This window comes from Haemaphysalis longicornis, unplaced genomic scaffold, assembly GCF_048455015.1.
Source record: "Haemaphysalis longicornis isolate Haplotype H1 unplaced genomic scaffold, Haemaphysalis longicornis Haplotype H1 scaffold_6, whole genome shotgun sequence".
Classification (NCBI taxonomy): Eukaryota; Metazoa; Arthropoda; class Arachnida; order Ixodida; family Ixodidae; genus Haemaphysalis; species Haemaphysalis longicornis.
The window spans coordinates 74,051,016-74,075,529 of record NW_027526407.1 but is presented as its reverse complement, the minus strand read 5'-3'; the positions used below and the strand labels follow the sequence as shown (position 1 = coordinate 74,075,529).

General features: G+C 48.9%; 1 protein-coding gene across 1 annotated transcript; it reads right to left on the bottom strand.

Moving 5' to 3' along the window:
• Positions 1-5,542: 5,542 nt before the first annotated feature.
• LOC144141667 (uncharacterized) lies at positions 5,543-18,140 on the bottom strand. Its single transcript, XM_077673199.1, has 5 exons — positions 17,138-18,140; positions 13,286-13,354; positions 13,104-13,193; positions 9,336-9,459; positions 5,543-5,663 (listed from the first exon to the last, which is right to left on the bottom strand). The coding sequence occupies exons 1-4, from the start codon at positions 18,065-18,067 to the stop codon at positions 9,370-9,372; spliced, it is 1,179 nt and encodes a 392-aa protein (XP_077529325.1). The 5' UTR covers positions 18,068-18,140; the 3' UTR covers positions 5,543-5,663; positions 9,336-9,369.
• Positions 18,141-24,514: the final 6,374 nt, after the last annotated feature.

The following is a 24,514-nucleotide window of genomic DNA, read 5'->3' as shown; positions in this document are numbered from 1 at the left end:
GTTCATCAGAGAGCAGAGATTTCATGCGTAGAGGGGTCATGAAACAAGACAGCTTCCTTCAGTTTGAAAAACTACCCTTTCATGATTTACCCAGTTCTATCCCAGACACAAAACATGTATTTAAAAGGAAATACGTAAGAAACATAAAACATTGAAATTTTCCCGCTGCAGTGCGCTATTATGAACACGCAGGAGGGCCGCAATAGAGGCCATCACTAAAAACGCCACCACTAAAAACTGCCGGTTCGAATTTAGTGATGCTACTAAACTGAAAGGTAAGTCCCACTACTGTCCTAGTGCGGCCCACTATACTGACCCAATTATAGAACCAATCATGACTCTTAGTGGTAGATTAGGTGGGAAGCCGCGAATCGTACAAACAAGATTCCGTGACGTCCTCACAAGATTCCGTGACGTCCTAGAGAAAGCATTCAAAAGTGGCGGGGAGTCGCCACTGCTTCATCTGTTTTCCCTAATATCTTGATTATTAACACCAAAGTGTTTTATGCCGGGATTCACGAAGATTTCACTTACGTCATACCTGTCACGGAAATGACGCCAGTACAACGAAGCAAACGGCCTGTAAAGGGTGCACACCTGCACAGAGGGTCTTCTTGCCGGGAAGCAACCTTTAGTACTAAAGAGCACGTTATATTTCGGGTTGTTCGTTTACGGGTTTCATATTTTAACACGAATGTATTTTATGCCGGGATACACCAATATTTCACTGACGTCATATCCATCACGGAAATGACGCCAGCACACCTTTGCGGAAGCGACCCGCCAGCAGGACGTCACTCGCCAAGCACACCCACAAGACAGCCGCCGACCTGGAAATCATGCTCAGCTGCAGATTTCGCTGCACATGACACTTTCGTGTTTTACCGATTTCTATGACAGTGGAATCAACCACACCTTTTTTTTTTTAGTTTTCGTTACAACTGGTGTCATTGCTATCAGGACAAACCAGACTTTTTAATGCACCACAGTTGCATTTTGTCGCCATGGCCGTTTAATTTGCGCTTCAAACTTGTAAATTAAACGTTGCATGCTATAGCGAAAGCAAAATTTACCCGCATTTCCCCGAGGGGAAGAATGTGAAAGTGCGAATGCAGGAGTTGAATTTGCGCGGTTCGGTAATGTTCGCGAAAGAGAGATCACACACACACACACACACACACACACAACTACAAAGAAAGAAAGATGCATTTATTCACAGACACCTATTTGTGTTGTCGTTGTACTTGATTGCTAGAGCGGATCTCAGCTTTGAAATTTCGTGTCAGTACTCCTTTAAGCGGGTGCATTAGCCCTTCTCACGCCCGATTCCTGGCCAATCGCCCTAAGTGGGTATGTGCTAAAGAAATTAGGAACACTTCTTGGCCAATCGCCCTAAGTGGGTATGTGGTGCGGACGGACGGACGGCGGTGGACGCGTGATTCAGATTACTTGGCCAATCGCCCTAAGTGGGTATGTGCTAAAGAAATTAGGAACACTTCTTGGCCAATCGCCCTAAGTGGGTATGTGGTGCGGACGGACGGACGGCGGTGGACGCGTGATTCAGATTACTTGGCCAATCGCCCTAAGTGGGTATGTGCTAAAGAAATTAGGAACTCTTCTTGGCCAATCGCCCTAAGTGGGTATGTGGTGCGGACGGACGGACGGCGGTGGACGCGTGATTCAGGGTCGCTTAAGAAGTGCATTCGCACTTAATAAATTGCACCGTCTGTGGCACCGCGCGAAGCTGTGAATAGAGTGCCTTGATGTCTCAGTAAAGGACTTTCAATAAAAACTGGAGCGGGTATCTGGCCCACCAGTGTTGCATCGGTCTTTATAGAGCGAAGTAATAAACGGAGTTTTCGTGGCCATAATCGACTCGTCCTGTGAAAATTCGCATTTTTTGTATTTCTCCTTTGTATTCGCCCCCCCCCCCCCCCCCCCTTCCGCCACCCGAACATCTGCGCACACGTGAATAGCATGAGAAACTACCGAGCCACCGACTGACACCCAAAGTAACGACGAGACAGAAAAGGGGCAAAGGCGGCTAGGCTGGCTAGGCTACTGCGCACTACACTACAGCTTCGTGGTGGCGCTAGTAATCGGTTCCCAACAAGGTGATGATAGCTACTGCACGTGGGAGAGTAAACACAGAAACGGTGGCTCCTGTTTCACGCGAGAGTTAAGGCGCTGTTCCTTTACCCGAATTCGTAATACTGATGTTACTCGACTGTAAAGGAAAAAAGAAATTAATTTTTTGTTGCGCTCCAAAATATTTTTAAAGTTTTAGAGCATTCAAAAAAGAATTTTTATTGCGTTAAAGTAATCAAAATATTTTTTTCGAATGCGTCATAGCATTGAAAAAAAGAATATTCCAAATTTTGTAAACGCCTTCAAAGGGCGTTTACGAAAGTGTTTTGAATGCATTCAAAAAGATATTTTAATGCGTTCAAAAGAGAATTTTCAATGCGTCGAAAGTTTTTTTAACACTGAAAGAGTTTGAAATAGAATTTAATGTGTTAAAGGGGCCCTAAACAGGGCCCCAAAGGTTGTGATTTTACGTGCGCAATCGTTGGAGTACTATCCAAAGAACGTCCTGCCGCAAGAATGGTTTTAAAGCGGTCAGTATTAGCCGAGTTATCGTTCATTAAAAACGGCCCGCAACAAGGCCTGGTGCATTTCCTCTTTCACCGCGCCTCCAAAGCACTGTGGAAGCGGAAACGTCACCGACCAGGCGCAAGACCACCTAGAGAAAGAGGGTTGGTTCGAGAAGCGCGCAGCCATGGGCTCCGCTCGGCGGTACGTCACGCTTCTTTTTTAGCAGACGACGGCCAAGCTCCGCCTACTCCCTCCGCTACCGCTCAGCGGGGTCGGTCGGTGGCCGGCCCGCATCGAACGGCTCCTCGCGGCTACCGTCGGCGGAAACGAGCCTTTGAAGGCAAGATAGGGGGTTCCAAACGCAACATGCTCGCTAACGACAATAATTGTAGGTCGTCAACGGCGCGCTAGCGTTTCGGTATGCAGCGTTGTCGCGGTGAACTCGTCCCACCGAGGTCTGGGAAAAGGCTTAGCATCGCCGCAGTTATCCAGACACTGCTTTGCGAGGCCGCGACGACGACGATCCCCCGCGCAATCTGTCACTGCACTATCACCCCCTTTCACGTATTTGCAAACCGATTTTCAGGAATAGTCCCGCTCTGGCGGGCGGTGAGAAGTTTTAGCTGCTGCGGGGTGTGCCGTATCGTGTATACGCCGAACAGTGGGCTGCTTGTCGACCGTTCAGGCAGATGCTTGCCGCTGTCGCGCGTGTAGCGGGCGTTGGTGCCCGCAGAGATGCTCCGTGTTTTTCAGCGTTGTTCATACCTTGTAAACGACGCGCCATATCTACAAACGCGGCTAAGCTCGTGTTTAGGATGGCGACGATCTACATTCGTCCGTGCCACCGCGGTGCAGGACGAATACGCCGTGCCGCCGGTGCAGGAGCGCTGCGCGCAACCGCGTTACCCCCAGAGCCGGGAACGCTGATTGGCTACAGCATTTAACGGGGCCCACCAATAGCGCAGCCGCACTGTTGAGAGCTTTGTACGTCACACTGGTGCGTCACAAGCGGTCTGTCCACGTCATAGCGCGGCAGTGTGGCGGCAAGGACGCGGTAGGTGAGCAAGGAAGAAAGAAAGCATCTTTGTCGCGTGTTTGTGCGGACCCTGCTTTACGCGGAGGTGGAATATTTGGTATACATTTTCGTGAATGGGTACTCTAGCGATTGCGCGATTGAAATGGCGACCATCAGAAGCCTGTTTAGTGCCCCTTTAAATCATACAAAAATAATTTTAAAGCATTCAAAAAATAGTGTTTTGTCTGTTCATGCCATAAAAAGAATTTGTCGTTCGCTCAAGCATTCCGAAAAAGAAAGTTTTGTTGCGCCACAATATATTGTTATGCGTACAAAGCACAATATTTAATGCAATTAAATACAAAAAATTTTTATAGCTGTAAAGCCTCCGAAAAAATTCCCGCACTCCAGGAAGTGAATCATGACGATTGGGCGAAGCACTGGGGATCGTTCTCGCTGTAAATCACCCGTGAGAGTGCTGACTGCTGCTAAAACGATTTCCAATTCAATCCAATTTAATCCTATCCAGTCCAATCCAATCCAATCAAAATCCAAATCCTATTCAATCCAATCGCATGCTCCTCGCGCATGCGCAGCACGCCCCTCCAGGAGCACTCTCTCTCAGTCCCGCTCTCTCTCTCTCTCTCTCTCTCTTACTTTCTCCGGCCTTTTGTGAACCTTTTACTTTGTTCTGTCAGATGTTTCAATTTACACGGTGCTGTGCGTCTCTCTCTCTCTCTCTTTCTCTCTCTCTATCTCTCTGTCTAACCTTTTGTGAACCTTTTATTTTGTTCTGTCTGTCAGATGCTTCAATTTACACGGCGCTGTGCTTCTCTCTCTCCCCCCCTCTCTCTCTAACCTTTTGTGAACCTTTTATTTTGTTCTTGTTCACCTCTTGTGAACCTTTCGTTCACAGATGTTTCGATTTACACGGGGCTGTGCCGTGAGCACGGACGCCGGACGCCGGAGGGACAAGCTTTTAAGGCCGACTTTGCGTGTGGGGACCGAGGTGATATCTCTCGGTTAATCAGGACGCGTGGCCATGATTGATGGCTGCGACGATGTTTCCTGGCGCTCTTAAATCAAGAATAAATGTTTCTGTGGAGCCGGGAACGGATAACTTACTAAGTTAAAATTCTCCGCCTGAGCATCTTATGCACTACTGGCCTAAGCAACGTTCGAACGAAACTATCCCAGTAGCGTGCTCGCTCAACACTCTCACGCTCGTTGGCGTCAGCCGCGGGGTACACATCCAATGGCATGACGATGCAGTGCAGAAGGCTCGTGCCGTATATGCAAGGTCAAAATTGAGACTGCGTTCCGGCATACACTGCCTTCCGGGGTGAAATGCACTTAGTGAGTGCACACTACTTAATTCTGATTTCATAGGGTCACCATCGCCAAGCGCCTATTTGTGTCCACGACAGGGGAAAGGCATCTTCCAGAGACTTCCAACGACTCTGTGATTTCAGTTTTTGATTTAGTGGGTATTTAGTTCTGTCTAATACTACAACCGGAAGGTGCTTACCAAGCGCACACTGCTGTGTTTGAAGGCACAGGTCGTCATCACGGCCAAACCCTGTTTTGTCCACCGCAGTAAGAAGGCCTCTCACGAAGACTTCGAGCCACTTCGTCATTTTAGTTATGGAGAAGGGTGTTCCTAATACTGGTAACCTAGCTAATACTGTTCCTAGTGTTCCCTGGTATCCTTTCTATCGTGGTTTACCTAAATAGTGTAGCCCCACTTAGTATTTAATGATGTTATTTCTTCTGACCTGGCAAATATACATACAATGGCAAAAGAAAAAGACGACGCTACCATCCGCTGAGCACTAGAACTTTGAAGGAAACGCAATCACAGCAATAACGGCAACAACGAGACCGCGGTATTGAAGGAAAAGTTTATTTTCGTGCGTTACAGCTTTTCCTATTTGCTTTGAGGGCCATAAAAAGAATGCCACAACATTGCTTTTGCTGCGGCTCGTCTGAGTTTCATATCGTCGTTCTTTTTGTTAACAATCCATCTTCAGAAATTTCATGTTTCGTAGCGGATCTGCAATAATAAAAGAACACAGAAAGAACGTCATTGAAACCCCATTTCCAGTTGACACGCTATACTTGCCAAAGCTTCATCTGGCTTGAATTGCCCCTAAATTACACGAAAGGCAGAAAACAAAAATTATGCAGGGATAGGTTGTTCAAGGAGGCGAGGAATACAAGGGCTCAAACGTGACAGGTACTCGCACTGATTCTTGATTTCGTGCTCGTTTCAAGTAAAGTGGAATGTTTGCTTCGGTGAGCATCCCAAGCTGCGGTGCTATTTAGCATCCCATGCTATGAGCATGGGCATCCCATTTCATGAGCATCCCATGAGCATCCCATCCCATGCTATGGGATGCTATGAGCATCCCGAGCTGTGGTGCTGCGGAGCCCGAGCAGACTCACTGGACGTTATTGCTCGCAGCGAAAGGAAAGGTCGTCTTCGACTTGAGTCCACAAGAATTCCCAACGAGGCAACGTAACGCAATTTACCACGCTTACAAAGTATTTCTCCCGACAAAACCAGGATGTAATGTGCCTTAGTTTAGCCGCGCCAAAACAACAGCCTTACGGCGGTGCTCCGGAACGACTCGCACAACTACCGTTGTCCTTAGCTGCCATCCTCGAAAAGGCTACAGCCATCTGCAAGTGTACTCCTTCTGCTGAAGAAATTTCAATTTTTAGAGGGCAGCTTCATTTGCCTCTCCTCCAGGCTTTTCAGTTGCTGCTGCTGCTGCTGCTGCTGCACCCTGCGCGGATGCGTCGCAGGGGTTTCACCACCAGATGGCGCCGCCTCTGCTGGTAGCGGTTCAGCCGGCTCCGTCCGGCAGTGACGCGTCTCGGAGTCGGCCAGCCGCTGCCATGCATTGGTTCTTCCCTCCATGCTGCCAGTCATCGGAAAGGGCGAGCTCATTCTCGCTAACGGCGTGGACGACGCGCGCGTTGCGCACGGCAAGCGTGGGGCCGTGGATGTGGTTTTAGCAGCCATCTACATGAGTCCGGCAGCAACGCAGACACAATTTAAAGTCTACATCGCCTTGCGCTTCGTTCACTGCGTACCAGAGGCTGCGATTCCTGGTTACGACTAAAGCCACGAGAAGTCCGCGCCGTCGGCTTTCACTAGGTACTTGAAAGCCTGCCTCGAAAAACGGTGAACCGGTGCTTGCCGGCCTTGGCGAAAGGTGTCTACGGCGGGCGTCTTCTTAGGTATCAAGGACTCGTCGTGCGATTGATCACGTGCTCGCCAGGTGGATTGAGGCGTTGAACGTTTCTCGTTACGTCTTATATCTTGGCGCACCCGCCGCTGCTTCGCTGAAAGTCGATCCCCACATACATACGGGGCTGCTAGTAATTCTTGTCCAACAGAACGATTATGAGAAAGGGCCCCTGTCGCTCCGGCGCACGTTTCAAGACAAGTTTGGGGCAACGCAATGCGAATCTTGCACGGGAAGCACTGAGGTGTTCCTTGAAAAACACGTCTTTACTCGCACGATTTCAACTTTCGTCAAAGGTGGCATCGTCTAGCGCGCTTGCTGCCATATGTGTTTTGAGAATTAGTCATGTTAATATTTTGTCCTTCGTTTGAATTTCCACGGGTTCTATACGCTTATTTACGTGCAGTCACAACTAGTCGCACATTGACACTTCACTGTATATTTTTCTTTCGTTTTGTTCATAGCAGTTCCACAATGACGACAATAGGAACACAGTTAGGGATAACTGTTTTTTTTTTAAGTGCGAATGCACTTCTTAAGCGAGCCTGAAGCGTCCGCCGCCGTCCGCATTCCGCCGCCGTACGCATAGCAACAGCTGCGGGTGCGCGCGCTCCTCGCCTTCCTTGGCAACGGGGGGAGATGGGCGCGCGCTGCCTGGCCGCTGACATGGCACATACCCACGTGGGGGATTGGCCAGGAATCGGGCGTGAGAAGGGCTAATGCACCCGCTTAAAGGAGTACTGCCACGAAATTTCAAAGCTGAGATCCGCTCTAGCAATCAAGTACAACGACAACACAAATAGGTGTCTGTGCATGGCACATACCCACGTGGGGGATTGGCCAGGAATCGGGCGTGAGAAGGGCTAATGCACCCGCTTAAAGGAGTACTGACACGAAATTTCAAAGCTGAGACCCGCTCTAGCAATCAAGTACAACGACAACACAAAATAGGTGTCTGTGAATAAATGCATCTTTATTTCTTTGTAGTTGTGTGTGTGTGTGTGATCTCTCTTTCGCGAACATTACCGAACCGCGCAAATTCAACTCCTGCATTCGCACTTTCACATTCTTCCCCTCGGGGAAATGCGGGGAATTTTATACGAAGTTCTTCGTGCAGTTAAGTTTCTCACTGCGTTGTCAAAGGAGTACTGACACAAAATTTTCGTGCTACGTTTTCTTCTTAAAAGAGCGGCGGCAGGTGGTCTCCAGTTTATGTGACGCCTTCCCCTCATGTACGCATGTTTTTTTCTCTCTTTTTTCTCTCTTCGTTCGCTTCCTCCTTCCTTCCCCCCTCATCCCTCCCTCTTACTTTCTCTCTGTCGTCCCGTCGCTGCGGATTCCAGGAGGTATAGTGTTCCGCCGCGCGCACGGCTCAGTGCGAATTCGCCAGGATGGCGTCTTCCGACGCGGCCAACGACAGCGCCTTGACTACATGACGTCGCGTGACGGCAGCCGTGACGTCGTAAGTTTGGGGTTAGGCGCCCATGGCGTCATGCTGATGTCGATTTTGATAGGGCATTCGTTATGGGCTTTCTCTTACGTGCAAAGATCGAAACTCATTTAAAATATGTTATCCTTTATGCGGTCGTTAAAGGTAACAGAGTGGATCCCAAGAGAAGGCAAGCGTGGCAGAGGGCGGCCGATAGTTAGATGGGCAGATGCGATCGAGAAGTTTGCGGGGATAAATTGGTCGCAGTTAGCACAGAGACGGGTTAATTTGAGATTAATGGGAGAGGTCCTTGCCCTACAGTGGGCGTAGATAGGCTGGTGGTGGTGGTGGTGGTGATGATGATGATGATGATCCTGTACGATTACGGTGGAAAATTACTGTAAAATATCACACTGTAAAATATCCCCAATACAGAAGAAGCTATTGACATAGTTATCTCAGCTTGGAAATTTCGTTTCAGTACTTCTTTAAAGGAGCCATGAAGACAAAATACGAGTTGGGTTTATTATAAAGACTGCTTAGTCCCGATAACATTGACACCAATATCATCGCAATCTTCGAACAAATAACGGAGATATTAAAGAAAACGTGCGAAGCTATCGCGACTCCCTAGCCAATTTCCCACAACTTTTCTATGACATCACGGAAACTTGTTTGTGCGATTGGCGGCCGCCTAACTGACCGGTCGTGACGACACATGATTGGACGTCTGTAATGGGGCCTCTAGTTTTATTTGACCGCATCACTTGAATGCTAACGTGCAGTTAACGCACTGAAAATTATGTTTTATTGTTGGCCCGTATGACGTCATTCTTGCTCATAACATGTCACTGTGGCGCGAAATTTGAAAGTTTTTAAATACTTCTTGCTTTTTTTTCGTTAAAAAACATCTTTTGTGGCTCTAATGGAGGTGAGTGAGATACTGAATCCTAGTTCTTTCAAATTAAAAAAGTTGTATTTTCTCTTCATGGCTCCTTTAAGCACGTGATTCTGAAGTCATGGACGCTAGTGCGTGCCTTACCTCTGGTGATTGTACGCTGGATTCACGGATACCTTCAAGCCAGCTTGGTGACGTCAATGGTTTCGGCGAGTTCGTCGCGCGTTTGAACCAGGATTACGGTGTACGTGATGATAGATCCGACCATCTGAAAACATCGCGTACATTCCAGTTCATTTTACAATGGCGCACTGTAAGCCTCTTCAACAGGTCTCTCCCTTTTGTACTATGGCCACTGCAGGACACTATCAAGAGAGATTACCAAGTTTCCTCACCCTGTGAGAACATCAGTGAAACTTCCTTTTGCCAGTCGTATTTTCAAATTACGCCCACAGTCCCTATTACACACGATCCGCAACACGAACATGTAGATACGAGGAAAAATAAAATAGAAACGCCTTACCTCGTTTGTTCCCGCTAAAACAGCTTTGTGTCAAGTTCTTTTGCGTCTGGATACGCGGGTACATAGGTTTGGAGACTCCACTAAGATAGGAAATCAAGGCAACGCCTTGTCCATCAAGAAAATGCCTTGCCTTGATGGACAAGTGCAAGAAACGGGAAACCGTGTTGCTCACTCGGCCGCCGCGAACCACCGCTCGGTGAAACGGATAACGCCATACCACGGCCGGGCTAGAGCGGTGGCGTGCGCGCATCAACACAGCGCGCGCTGCCGCTCTAGCCCTGCCATGGCCATACACGGCAGCCCGCGTGCACAATGGTAACGCTATTAGTGCCATTAAATGCGGTACTGGCTCTGCGGTTCATTGAAAATCTGCACGAGGTTTCTTAATGGCTTGTTTATAAATTGTAAGCAATTGATTCCCGGGCTTCAATGACAGTCGTATTCTCTGCGTGCTCTCATTTGTCACATTGATGCCACGAGACACAACCTCGTATAAACGTGCTTGCCATTTCTGCCATAAGATATTAAAAATCGTGACGGTCACTGAAATATAGTTACGCTTCTGGCAAGGCACGTATTATCACATACCTTTTCATGTAACTGTTCATTTTGCCGATGGATATGCTTCGCTGTGAATACTCGTTTTCATTGCTTATTTTTATTGTCGCTTACGATGTCCTTCCGTCATATTGTCACGTAGCCAAAGTCGATGCAGGTGTCTTGAAGAAAAAACAAGTTTATTGGAGCGAACTTGTGCTCCCCTAACAACTCAAAGAATACACAGCTAGCGACGAAACATCAGTCAACAAAGTGACGTGCGCAGACTGGCGTCGGCGATTCGAATGCCGCAGCATCTGCTCTGCGGGAATTTATCACTCGGCACGAGGGTTTCTCGAATAGTCGAATTGTATCCAGAACACTGTAGCATAGAGTTTCTTAGTAAGTATACTAGAGAGGAAACTGCGCCTCGTAAGCCATGTCGTCGTGGGGGTTCGTGGGAAGACATCCTTTTTGGCTTGGGCTTGGCATGACAACTGGATTCTTAAGCGGTTTTTGGGATTTGCTTTCTTTAGCATGCATTCACACGTTTACGAGCTACAAGGAAGCCGAAATCGTCCCGTTTCTGTGGTCGCCGTGTTCAGTGAAACAGCAGGCAATGCGTGATCGCACCTGACGTTGCTCATGCCGCAGTCGAAGGACGTATGACTGAGCGGGTAATATGCCGCCGCGAAATTTGTAGCCGACGAAAAGAAGAAACAAAACGTACTTCGACGAAGACAAGATGCGGCAGATACGGGCGCTTGTATGCGTCCTATCTTGTCATCGTCCACGACTGTTTAGCGCCACGTTTTCATTTTAATGCACTTTATAAGCGACCCCAAACCATCCACCGCCGGCGGCGGCGGCGGCGGCGGCGTCGGCGGCGTCGGCGTCCGCAGTGCTCCTCTATATTTAAAAAATTCCCCCGCATTTCCCCGAGGGGGAGAATGTGAAAGTGCGAATGCACGGTTGTCGGCCCGCTTGCGGCGCTTGCGCTCGGCCCCCGCAGCCCACCGCCTCGCCGCCTTCTCTTCCATCTCTTCCATCGGGTTTGTAGTATCACGTGTACACCACGCAGTTATCAAGCCGCTATAACGCCGCTGAGTCGCCCACGCACGCCGCTGACGACGTAGTTTGAATGCGTTAAAGATATAAGGCGCGTCACTAACGCTGATATCACGTCGCGTCCGTGGCTTGGTCGGTAGAGCGTCGCGCTGCGGCCGCAAAGTCCGCGGATCGAAACCTGGCGCCGGGTGCTGTTTCTTTATAGAGGAGCACTGCGGACGCCGACGCCGCCGCCGACGCCGGCGGTGGATGGTTTGGGTGCTCCTCTATAAAGAAACAGCATCCGGTTTCGATCCGCGGACTTTGCGGCCGCAGCGCGACGCTCTACCGACCAAGCCACGGACGCGACGTGATATCAGCGTTAGTGACGCGCCTTATATCTTTAACGCATTCAAACTACGTCGTCAGCGGCGTGCGTTGGCGACTCAGCGGCGTTATAGCGGCTTGATAACTGCGTGGTGTACACGTGATACTACAAACCCGATGGAAGAGATGGAAGAGAAGGCGGCGAGGCGGTGGGCTGCGGGGGCCGAGCGCAAGCGCCGCAAGCGGGCCGACAACCGTGCATTCGCACTTTCACATTCTCCCCCTCGGGGAAATGCGGGGGAATTTTTTTTCGTTTAACTAGCTGGCGGTCGCGGTGCACCGGTTCGCCACGAAGGCAACGTTTTCATAGACACGCTCAAAAAACTTTAGAAACTCTTCAAACAACTTGTTTTTTTTTTTAAATAATGGTAAAATTAATAAAATCACATTCTCTAATGAGTTACCCCCCAAATAATAACATTGGTCGTAACCACAACCTTGGCCTGCGGAATAGCAGGCACAACCGTTCCGGCAAAAATACGCTTTACTTCTTTTTTTCTTAGTTTTAAAACAGCCTGTTTTTATTTTTCACTTACAGAACTGATCACTATTTTTCGCGTTTTTGTGGCACTTTATTTCAATTTGCTGTCACTAAAACGTTTCAATCCAAGCCAATGATGAAATTAAGGCGAGAGCGATGTATAACGGCGGTCCATGACGACACAGACGACCTTGATGTAAGCCGCATAGACGAGCGCCAGATTCCTGTATAGTGTAGAAACTCTATGCACTGTAGATCAACGAATATTATTCTAGGCTGTTCACGTTAGTTCGGAACGCTCTCCCTATCAGAAGAGATAACACATGCGGCACAGAAAGAAAGAGCGGAACACGCGCCTCCCTTGGCACACAGACAACACCGATAACACAGGCCGGCGCCGCCGGGCGGCAAAAGCAAAACACCTAATAAACAAACCCAATGCATGGTTCGCGGCAATATTTTGCCAGCCGCTGAATGCAGCTGTTCAACTGCACGCGGTTTTGGCTGGGATGCCTTGTGGCATCCCAAATGCCCATTTATGATAAAGTATATTGACACCAATGCGATGTTTCAAAATATCCACACAGCGAATGTAAGCGACAGAGTGTACAGTTAACGCACTCTATCACAAAACCGTTTCCTAAACGATCGCTTTATTCGAAATTACCCGTGGCCCCAGCTCAGTACATCTAATTTTAAGTCACCACTACTTGAACAGCAATAACTCCTATATCTGAAACCACTTATATTCAACACCGCTTATAAAAATGCTTTATCTATAGCGATGACTTCGTTATAACAATGGTTTACGCTGTTTTCTTATTAAAAATGGACTGAACATGTCTTTTTAATGGTGTGGGCACATAGTGGAATGAGAAGTAAAATCCTGGTGCGTTCTTAATGCGTGCTGCACATAGCCACCAGTTTAAACACTTACGGACGCAAGCAGTGCCTTGTTGAGACTGAAGAAGCTTCCACCTGTCAAACACAAGGCTTCCGGTTCGATGGTGTCGTGCAAGAACTGGACCTAGAATTTTTAAGCATAAAATATCTGCAATTATAAATACCGATGCAAAGGCCTTTATAAAGGAACAAAATTTCGTCATCAATCTCCCCTACCTGCTGAATGTATTCCTCCGGGGCCGCGCACCGCCGGACACTCTTCGTGGCATCCTTCAACTTCTGAGCCTGCAACAGAAGGCTTCAGGGAACGACTGTGGGCTGAAAGGAGGTCTTTCTAAACAAATCCAACTAGAACAACAAGAACAACAACACCAACAGCGACAACAACAACACCAGTGACAACAACAACACCAGTGACAACAACACCAACGACATCAACGACAACTCTTCATGGCATCCTTCATCTTCTGAGCCTGCAACACAACGCTTTAGGCAACTGCTGGCAACTGAAGGGAGGCCTCTATAAACAAAAATAACAGCGTCAACAACGATGACAACGACGAAAAAATCAGGGAAACTTGCACTCACGCGCAAGACTTGAATGGCGGATCTGGTGTAGGCGAGAATTTCCGGATGCGTATTTAAGTTCACTATCATTGTTTATTTGCATAGTTGCGGTGCTAGTAATCGTCGTCATATGCATCGAAACGGTCGTCGTCTTCCTCGCAGCGAGTGGTAGATGCAAAGTCATCCTCAACATTGTAAACTTCTACCAGGGGCCGAAATTCTCCAAAACGACGGGCCGTCGCTTTGAAACTACGGGGTAGCGCCATTGAAATGTATGTGTCCTGGGGTTGGGGCCGTCGCTTTGAGGTGCTCAGCGTGAAGTAGGAGCTGCAAGAAAAGCACTGTGGCAAGGACGCGAAGCGACAAGTGAAATGACGGAGGGCAGTGACTTCACGCTGAGCACCTCAAAGCGACTGCCCCAACCCCAGGACACATACATTTCAATGGCGCTACGCCGTAGTTTCAAAGCGACGGCCCGTCGTTTTGGAGAATTGGGCCCCAGCCCTTCGTCATCGACTCGAGGCACCGGTGGTGGGATCTGCAGGAAGTCGTCCCAGGAAGGATTCGCACACTCACAGCCATGTCTCCAATTATCCGTAATGGCTTCTAGAGAATTCGGCGGCCGCAGTGACCTCTCACAAGCAGGGTACTTCCACGCGCGAGGGCTCTTCGTCTATAGGTACAAAGCGCATGCGCACGATGACCCGAGGACTAAAGAACGAGGGGCGTACCCTACGACGTGTCTTGCTCGTTCCTAGCAAGTGTTTCCGCGGTTAAGGTGAAAGTCGGAGCTTCTTTTTTTTGCTAAAGCCACTGCAAGAGCCGGAGACTCGGCGGTCGCCGCGGAACACGTGCTCGCGAGCGCTCGTCATTTTCTTGGTATTTTTTTTTCTGCAACGGCGAACTTACGCCTGGTACAACAGCTTCCCTGTTAAAAACAATGCCATCGGCAACAACAACAATGACCACGGCAACAACGACAACCACAACCACAACGACGACGATTCCACCACCTCTCGTTTTTGTTTTGCCAATGCTGTTGTACTCATTCAGCAGTCATTCCCCAAGAATTGAAGTCGTGTTTTCGCGCAACAAAGCTACACCGGTGAGGTGAACAATTCTGTACTGTACACCCTTTGCGCATCCTTAACGTTCGCCGATATCTCGTATGTGCAGCCATTTTCGTTTTTTTACCTTTACGAGCCATTTACTGCTGCACTTCGCTGCAGCAAAGCCTGTTAACTGTAAGTTTCAAAAGTATTTATTTTTTGTTAAATACTTAAGGCTTACAAAGCCCAATCAGGAGGAGACCAGTACAAATACAACTCTACACAAGCCATTCTCGCAGAAGTAAATAAAAAATACAAAGAAAAAAAACAGTATGAATTTCAAAGCACATCAACACATTACATCAAAATAGGAGCGATAAATTCAGGTTAACCGGATTTCCGAATAATGCGAGCCGCAAAAAATGTCTTATGGGCCTGCTCCTTTACGTCCGATCCTTGCAGCCCACAATCGCTGTGAGGTGACTCTCACGTGAGATGTTAGCTCTCTCGCATTGTTCAGAACGCACTTTTTTACGCAGTGTCGTAGGGTGAACAGAACATGGCGAACGAAATTACCAACTGATCTATTTTAGGGTTTAACGCGCCGACGCAACGCAGGCGATGAGGCGCGCCGTAGTGGAGGGCTTCGGATTAATTTTGGCCATCTGGGGACCTTTAAAGTGCGCCGAACTGTGGTACACACGGGCGTTCTTGCTTTTCGCCTCCATCAGGAAAGCGGCCGCCGCGGCCAGGAATTGAACCCGCGTCCTCGTGCTCAAAAATGATGATGATGGTTGGACGTTAATGGCGCAAGGCCAACTGGGGCAAACAGCGCCGAAACAGTGGTCATATATGAGAGGTGAGAACGTAAATACTAAAATCAGTCAGCAAGAACAAAAGTAACATCAGTAAAAGACAGTGAGGATGGCTGGTGTGTAAGGCCAGGTTGTGATCATTCGTGGTATGAAAGAAGGTGACAAACGAAGCAAACACTCCTTGGACGTCATTCATTGGACGTCACAAACTGGTCGCAAACGTCACACTCATTGGATGTAAGAAACACCCCTCGGTTGGACGTCACAAACAACCCTCGGATAATGTAACGTAATATGTACATCACCATCATCATCATCATAATAATCATCCTCGTCGTCATCGTGAGCTCGTTTGTGTCCACTGCAGGGCGAAAGACTATCCCGTGTTCCTCCAGCCATTTCAGTCCCGTGATGCCCTAGTCCATTCTCCGCCTCTGGATTTTCTGATTTCATCCTTTAATCGAAATAATGGTCTTGGTATACTTCCAGTACCGACTCTCGGCAGCCGCTCTGTTACCTTGATGGTCTACTGGTTGTCAGTTCTCTGCATTGTAACCCAGCACAAGTCCACTTATGTCTCACACCTGGCTTTGTTTTCCGATATACGAATGATCATTTCGTATCGCTAAACGACCGTCCTATCACCCTTCCTAATAGTGCTTGCTGGACTGTCCAAAGTCTTCCTTCAAGCCGCTCAGAAAGCCTTTAAATATCTGCCACCCATATGTCGTCGATGGCAGTGCGCAGGGTACTTTTTCCCCCACAGTGACAGGATGTGCCTACTCTGTATTATTTCATCGTGCTCACGGAATCAAGATATTTGCGGCGGAAGGAAGCATATCCACCTACGGATGAACGGCACAGGAGGAAACAAAAAATGGAGTAAGCTGACACTAACGCGTAAGGCTTGAAGGTATACCGAAGCTGTACGCAACCTTTACTACCATCGCGAAGGTTTAATTAAGCCCACGATTGCACCCGATTTGCTTCTTTTTCGCTGCCGCAACGACCTTCACTCCATCATTGTCGCTATAAATGCTAGCTTTCATTTTTTTTTTTTTAAGTGATAATCATTGGACATCACCTTGGACGGGCGCAGGCTATGACGTGTCTTTCTCGTACCGAGCAAGTGTTCCCACGATTACAGGGAACGCTGGAGTTTGTCTTGGCTAATCTTGGCCAATTTTCCAAGTGGATATGCTTGGCCTAACAAACGTGCGCCGGGGACGCTGGGCGGTAGCTTCGAGGCACGCGCACACGAGCGCTCGGCATTTTTCTTGTATTTTTTAACTGCCGTGCGGTCGCTGCAATTTTGGCCAATCTACATAAGTAGGTGTGCTTGGCATGACAAACGCGCGCTGGGGACGCTGGGTAGTCGTCGCGAGGCATGCACACACGAGCGCTAGGCTCTTCTTGGTTTTGTTAACTGCCGGGTGGTCGCCGCTAGGCCTGCGCGCTCACGCGCGCGCGCTCGGAAATTTCTTGGTATTTTTAACTGCTGACACAAAAAATTACGATTTGTTAAACAGCTTCGCCGCTAATATGGTACAACACGTGTGTTCTCAACACGTACGTCAAAGTGCGCTGTATAGATTATAAGGGCTGGATTGTTAGATCTACATATAGGAATAGCCCACCTGGTCTCTCAGGTCTTGGCTTATGACGGCGATGTCGAAGAAGCCCAGCGATGCGTACACGGCGTATGTCACCGAGAGCCAAATGTCCGGCGTCGTGAAGCCGACGTCGAAGACCGCGTACAGCGTCGTGCACAGATTCCACACGAGGCACGCCGAAGTTGCAGTTATAGCTGGATGCCAGATGTCGTTAATGCAACGTTTGAGTGCCAGAATTCTGGACAGGTTAAGCCTTATCTCTTCGACTCTGCGCGGGCACAGCGTGCAACAGAGCTGCAAGCTGGTTCTCTCGCAGGTGTCCAGAGACACTGACAGGGCCCTTAAATACTCTACAAGGACCTCTGCGGTACTTCCCAAGACAATGTACGCAACGGAGTCATAGAAAAACAGAATGAGCTCGGAGAAAAAACCTACAACCTTGATGAAAATGTGCCACGGATCATCGCGACCCTGCATGAAGTTCCTCGTGTAGATTGTCATGGCCATGCCGTAAGATGCGACCAAGGCTGCCGCGCTTACCCATCGACGAGCTTGAGTGCGCCAGTCGCGCCTGCAAACTTCAGAGCCTGCGCTGTAGCCGAAGCTCGTGGCTTTTTCGTACGCCTCCGCTTCTCGAAGAAACTGCAACAGCTTGGACGATCCGAGTGTCATACAGAGGGCGTTGACGATAATCTTGACCAGGACAACGGTGTACACGATGAGCAAGATGGATTTCGAGAAGGAACCGGCAACGTCGGGCAGCAGGTACATGTTGACGACCACGACGCCCATTTCGTACGCCACCACGCCTGCTAGGCATGCCGCTGAATATACAGCGTAGGGACTGAGTACTTTGACCTCAGCCGTCTTGAGCGACCGGTCCCAGAATCCTGCAATGAAAAGGCAGCCGAGGAACCTACAGGCCATGCCCCACTTCCAGAAGTGCTCCATCATGTGGGAGCAGGCCGCTTTTTTTCCGTAATCTTTTGCTTCAGGAAAAGGCCGCTGCACGTGCTCGTTGGAATGGTCGTGGATCTGGCGGCGTTTGCCTGCAACAAATCACGCTCATTTAGTTCCGCAAACGTACGCCTTTGTTGAATTTCTCAGTACGAGTTTCATTCACCACTGTGATAAGTTTACTTCGCTGCAAACGTTTTAACGCCAAGCTTTATCAAGTAAAGTGAAAGGGAAATCCAGCTGACCTGTGTGCGCAGAAAGCTCCCCCCGGCAGCGTATATGCATTTCCTAGTCAGTACAGCCAGCCGTCCCCTGAGCCTGCTTATGGGGGTTATATCACAGCATAAACGCACCTAAAGCATACAAAACCACCCGAACTGAAATAAATAACAGCCAAAACGGACCCGCAATGGTGTAGAACACGGTGTAGAAGAACATGGCGCATGGTCGGTGTAGAAAAATGGTGTGGAAAAATATTCAACAGAAATAGCCGAAACCGAACTAAAGGGGGGAAACCCGCAAAAACGTACAAGAAGCAGTAGCTTAGACTGACCAAAAGGCAACGAAAATATCCAAAATCCCATTTATAAGGCATAAAGATGTCATAAAAAGATTATATGCGTGGTAACAAATGTCAATGTTCAAATATGACAAACCCTTGAAACAAATGCGGTAACGGCATTTAAACCCGGGTTAGTATGTTTGCTTAACAGCAGCAGAACTACTACACTACGAGACCAAGCGGTTCTGAGCGACTAAATTGAGGGCCACATACACATGGACATAGCTTCAAAAATGCCCCTAGATGGTGCCATGCGTCGTTTGGCTGTGCTGACTAGGAAACGCCTATACGCTGACGGGGCACTGCGGACCGAGCATTAGAACCATGGAGGAAGTCCATGATTAGAACAGCCTCGTGTTGCCTGGTGCAAGCAGGAACAGTCTACTGAAGCTACCTCGGGTCCTGCCGCACTTAACAGCTTTGCTGGTATACGATCTGGCCTGAATGCACGGGGGAGTTTTTTTAACTAACCATGAGTAGTTTTAATTCCCCGAATCACACTCTTCTAGCCCATCTTTCGTACCCTCAGGACGGCCTCAAGGCACACCTTTGCTATTTCTGAGTTCGATAAACGACTCACCGACTATTATCCAATCTAACATATGGCTGTTAGCTGAAGATCACGCCCCATATCGTCATATCTACAATAGTACTGATAATGTAATCCTCCAGCGTAACCTTACTATTATAAAAATTGTGTGATGCGTGGTTAATGTCAGTGAATGTAGTTGGTTGACACAACTGTGGTTGATACCTCTGTGATAGGAATCGGTAAATCACGAAAGTGAAATGTGCAGCGAAATCTGCAGCTGAGCATAATTTGCGGGTCGGCGGCTGTCGTGTGGGTGTGCTTGGTGAGCGACGTCCTGCCGGCGGGTCGCTTCGGCAAAGGTGTACTGGCGTCATTTCGGTGACGGATATGACGTCAGTGGTGTATCCCGGCATGAAACACTGTCGTGTTAAAATATAAAACCCTAAAATGAACAACCCGATGTAAAACGTACTCGTTAGTTTATAAGGCTGCTTCCCCGCAAAAAGACTCTGTGTGCAGGGGTGCACCCTTTACAGGCCGCTTGCTTCGTTGTAGTGGCGTCAGTTCCGTGACAGATGCTTCACGCTTTGGTGGGGGCAACGCATTTTTCGAAGCTCGACTTACCTTCTGCCTATCACCAAGTTGTCCTGGATCCTTAGAGTAGGGACTTGACGGCTTTCATTACACATGAAGGGCTGTATCGCTTCAAGCGGGTTGGTTTTGGGCTAACGTCCGCACCTGCGGCTTTCCAGAGTGCGATGTCTCTCATTCTTCGCAATTGTGCTGGTGTCCTTTTTTACATTGACGACATCATTGTGTTTCATAAATCGGCTGAGGAGAACCTAAAGAACCTTGAGACAGTTCTACAGCGTATCAAAGACGCAGGTCTGAAGCTGAACAGTAAATGTGTGTTCGGAGTTCAGGAGCTTGAATTTTGTAGTCACAAGGTGACTCCTTCCGGTATTTCGCTACTGCCACGGAAAGTAGACGCAATTGTGGAAACTCCAGTTCCAAACAATGCCGCCGAACTCCGTTAGTTCCTTGGGTTAGTTTAATACTACCTCAAGTTCGTGCCACGCTTAGCCGAGATGGTGCAGCCAATGAGAGCTGTACTTAGGAAAGACCAAGCGTTCGCCCGGTCTGTTGAGGTGGATAAGTTTCCGCGCTGTAAAGTCGGTATTGTCCTCAGATCTCGTCTTGCAGATGTTTGATCCTGCCCTTCCAATTATCATTTCCACTGATGCGTCTGAATGTAGGCTCGGAGCAGTCCTCCAGCAGCGCGCCGGTCATACACTTCGTACTGTCGCTTTTGTATCACGCACGCTCTCGTCGGCGGAAAGGACGTACATCCGCAGTTGGCGAAAGAGAGGCACTTGCATGCATTTGGGCATGCCAACATTGGCATGCTTACCTGTAGGGGTGATGCTTCACTCTCCGAAAAGATCACCAGGCACTCGTTTCGCTTCTGTTCTCGCAGCGCTCAGGCCGCCACCCACTCAGAATCGCGCGTTGGCGCGCATGGCTACTCCGTTATAATTTTACGGTGGAGTACCAGAAAGGCTCGTCAAACAGAGTATCCGATGCTCTTTTGCGGTTGCCAGTTCATATTGCAGATTCGGAGCTGACTTTTGGCGATTTTTGTTTGCATGGTCCAACCCGTTTGAACAAGCAGTCCTTGCTGACGCCACTCTTCAAAAGGTGAAGGCGTACGTACATGGGTCTTGGCCCTCCCACAAAAACTTGCCTGAAGAGCTGAAACCATATTTCAGAGTTAGAGAGGAATTGTCAGTCGTGGGAGAATTGTTTTTGCGTGCGGAGAGGCTCGTCGTTCCTTTATCTCTCGTCGCTCAACTGGTAGCAACAGCGCATGAAACCCAGCAGGGTATCGGACGCACCAAAGCCAGACTTAGGGAGCAGTTTTGGTGGCCCCTCATAGACAGTCACGTGGAAGAAGCAGTTCACAAGTGTAGAATCTGTCAAGAAGCGGATAAATCTGCCAAGACGTCCCCTGCCCCTCTGCAACCTGCCGAGCTGCCGGAGAGACCGTGGCAGAAACTTGTGATTGATATCGTTGGTCCCCTGAAGAGGGCGCCTCCAGATTGCAGGTTTGCACTGACGCTCGTGGCCTACTTCTCAAAATGGCCTGAATTGCAGTTGTGCAAAGAAGTTTCTCCAAGAACCGTCTACAAGAACCGATATCCTGAAGGGATAATCTGCGATAATGGGCCCCAGTTACCCTCAAAAGAATTTATCGACTTCCTAAAAGAACGAGCGATTCGCCTGTCGCGTTCATCTGTTTATTACCCGCAGACAAATGGACAGATCGAGCGGTTCAACCGCACATTCAAGACGTATACCTCCAACTGGCTCGTCTGGAACAACGTTCGCTGCAAACTGGTGTACGGGATTATCTCGCCGCTTACAGGTCTACACCACACGCCACAACAGAAGTGGCCCCTGAGGGACTGCTTCATGGAAGGCCGCCAAGAACAAAGCTTCACGTCCTCGGCTTATCCCTCGAGTCGTTCGCGAAGACACCCTACCAGAAACTGGCCAGGCTTCGACAGCGTGTCAAGCACAGGCAACAGTATAGCACAGCCTACACCGACCGGAGGCGAGTGGCAAAGCCGACAGTGGTGGCGGTAGGAGACATGGTTTGGGTGAAGAAACCATCTGTTTCATTCAAGGGTGACAGCTCTTTTTCAAAGCCGAGGGATGTCATCAAGCAACATGGTCCAGAATCCCTCCTCCTCGATGATGGCAGAACATGGAACGCGGCAAAGCTGAGCAAGGTGCCTGCTCGTCGCACGGGCAACAGTGGCCTTCGCAACATCCAGTTTGGCGTGACTCGTCACTTCATCACGACCCCGGCGATGCGACACTTCTCGCTGCAACATGGCAGCCAGCGTCTTCCGAGGCAAGTGTACCCGCAGTGCAGCCTGTGCCTAATCCCGCTTCGCAAACGAGGTCAGCCGCAGAACAGTGTCCTGCATCAGAAACTGTGCCACGCCCGCCCGTGAGCACCACGGAACAGCCAGTTGCGTCGTGCCCACTCGGCCGTCGGGTTCAACCGCCACGAGAAAGACGGCCCCCGGCTAGATATGGACACGACCTGTGAAGGTGTTCAGGGATTTTCTCAATGTTGGTGTGCCTGTTTTTCAGTGTATTCTCTGATGTATTTTGATGTGTATTTGCGATTCGGTGTATATATATTTTCTTTCTTGCGGTGTATTCTTTTCCCATGTAAAAACTAAGTGCGATTAACCTCTACTAACCTACTAAGACATTAACTAAAAGTTTGAGGGAAATCTCTTCTATCCTGTACATAGTTTTGTAGTCTCAGTTTCGGTTTCAGTGTTTGGGTTTGCAATACTGTGTCCTTGTGCGCGTGTATATTTGTGCAACGTCTATTAAAGAGCAGTACAGTCAAACCCGGTTATAACGAACCAGGATAGAGCGGATTATTTTATATATCGAACAAAAGCAAATCAGTTATGAAAAAGCACGCGAAACATACTTCTTATACCGAAGTTCGCATCCGATATAAGGAACTCGGTGCGCCTAGAATTGCCGCCGAAATGCATGGTCCGGAGCGGCGATTGAGATGTTGATTGGTCGCGATTGAAATGTTGAGCCTCGCATTGAGCGACGTGACGCCCGACACTTTCCGTAACTGTTTTCGACGCACGGGGCTCCGACGGAACCCGCCCAGTCAGCGAGCCCTGACCAAGACGGCAGCATCGGTGAACTGCAGGAAGATCTCGCCAACGTTTTCGATGCTGTGCCGAAAGGAGTGTCCTTCGAGATGTTCTCGAGTGTCGAAGATCACGTTGCCATCACTGTGAGCACCTCGGACGGAGGCACCGTCGCCGATGTCGTGACAGCTGGTGCTGCTGATTCTGAAAGCACCGAAGAGGCGGAGGATGTCAAGCCGTCCGACGCTTAAAAGCGCTTTCGGCAGCGGATGTCCTCCGCCAATATTGCTTCGATGTTGAGGGACACGGACTCGAACTGGTGCAAACGATGTCTTATGTAGAGAATTCTCTGCTAGTTGATGCCGCCAAGACGAAAGTGAAAACAAGAATCAGTTTTTTTTTTCGCTAAGTAGGCAGTTAAGGCGGAAAGTAGCTTTAGCTTGCATTGCGGATTGTTTTGTGGATAATAATAACAAAGTTTATTGTGTTCGGTCCTGCATGCGTGGGAGTGTCCCGAGCATTGCGAACTCGCAACAAACTCATTATTGGCGGGTTCGACTACATCGAACTATTGGATATATCGAACTAATCGCGGCGAATATCCCAATTCGCTATAAACGGGTTTGTCTGTATACAGTCAAATCCATTTATAGCGTATTGCAATATGCACAGGGATTTAGTTCGATATATCCAATAGTTCGATATAGCCGAACCCGCCTATAACGAACTTATTGTTACAAGTTCGCAATACGAGGGAGGCCCCCCCCCCTGTTCTCGCCCTCCCCAACTCCACCATCCCCGCATGCAGAAACAACCACATTAAAGTAGCCAGTACCATACCCAAAATAATCCATTTATTGCAAGTAATAAAGCTACTTTCCGCCTGAACTGCCTACTTTGCAAAGAAAAAAACGGTGATTTTTGTTTTCACTTTCGTTTTGGCGGCTTCAACTAGCATAGCATTCTCCACACGAAACATTGTTACATAAGTTCGAGTCCACGTCCTCCAAAATCTAAGACGCATTGGCCGAGCACATCGACTCCCGAAAGCGCTTCATTATAAGCGTCGGACGGCTTTCACTCGAGACATCATCGGGAACATGGGGGAGCTCTTCCCGCAGTTCACCGATGCTGCTGTTTTGGTCCGGACTCGCTGACTGCGCGGGTTCCGTCGTGAGTCCCGCGCGTCGGAAACAGTTACGGAAAGTGTCTGGCGTCACGTCGTCCGTGCGAGGCGCAATGTCTCAGTCGCAACTCTTGCTTTGTGGTCGCGGCCAATCCGCATCCCAATCGCCGCTCCGAGACCGTGCATTTCGGTGGCCATTTTCAGCGCGCAGAGTTCGATATATCGGATGTGAGCTTCGTTATAAGGAATATGTTTCCCAGGTATTTCCGCAACTGAAATATTTTTGTTCGATATATAGCATAATTCGCTCAATCCGGATTCGTTATAGCTGGGTTTGACTGTATGCAACATGTGCGGCTGGTGTGCAGGTCACGTCACGCCTTCATTACAGCACCTTGCTGCTGATCACAAGCTGTTAGTCATCACGATAATACTAAACCCAGTGGTACTTACGTCGAAGCAAGTCCATTTCTTTTTCGTCAACAGTACCTGTGATCTGCGGGGGATATTTCGTTGGAAAGTCCGGCAG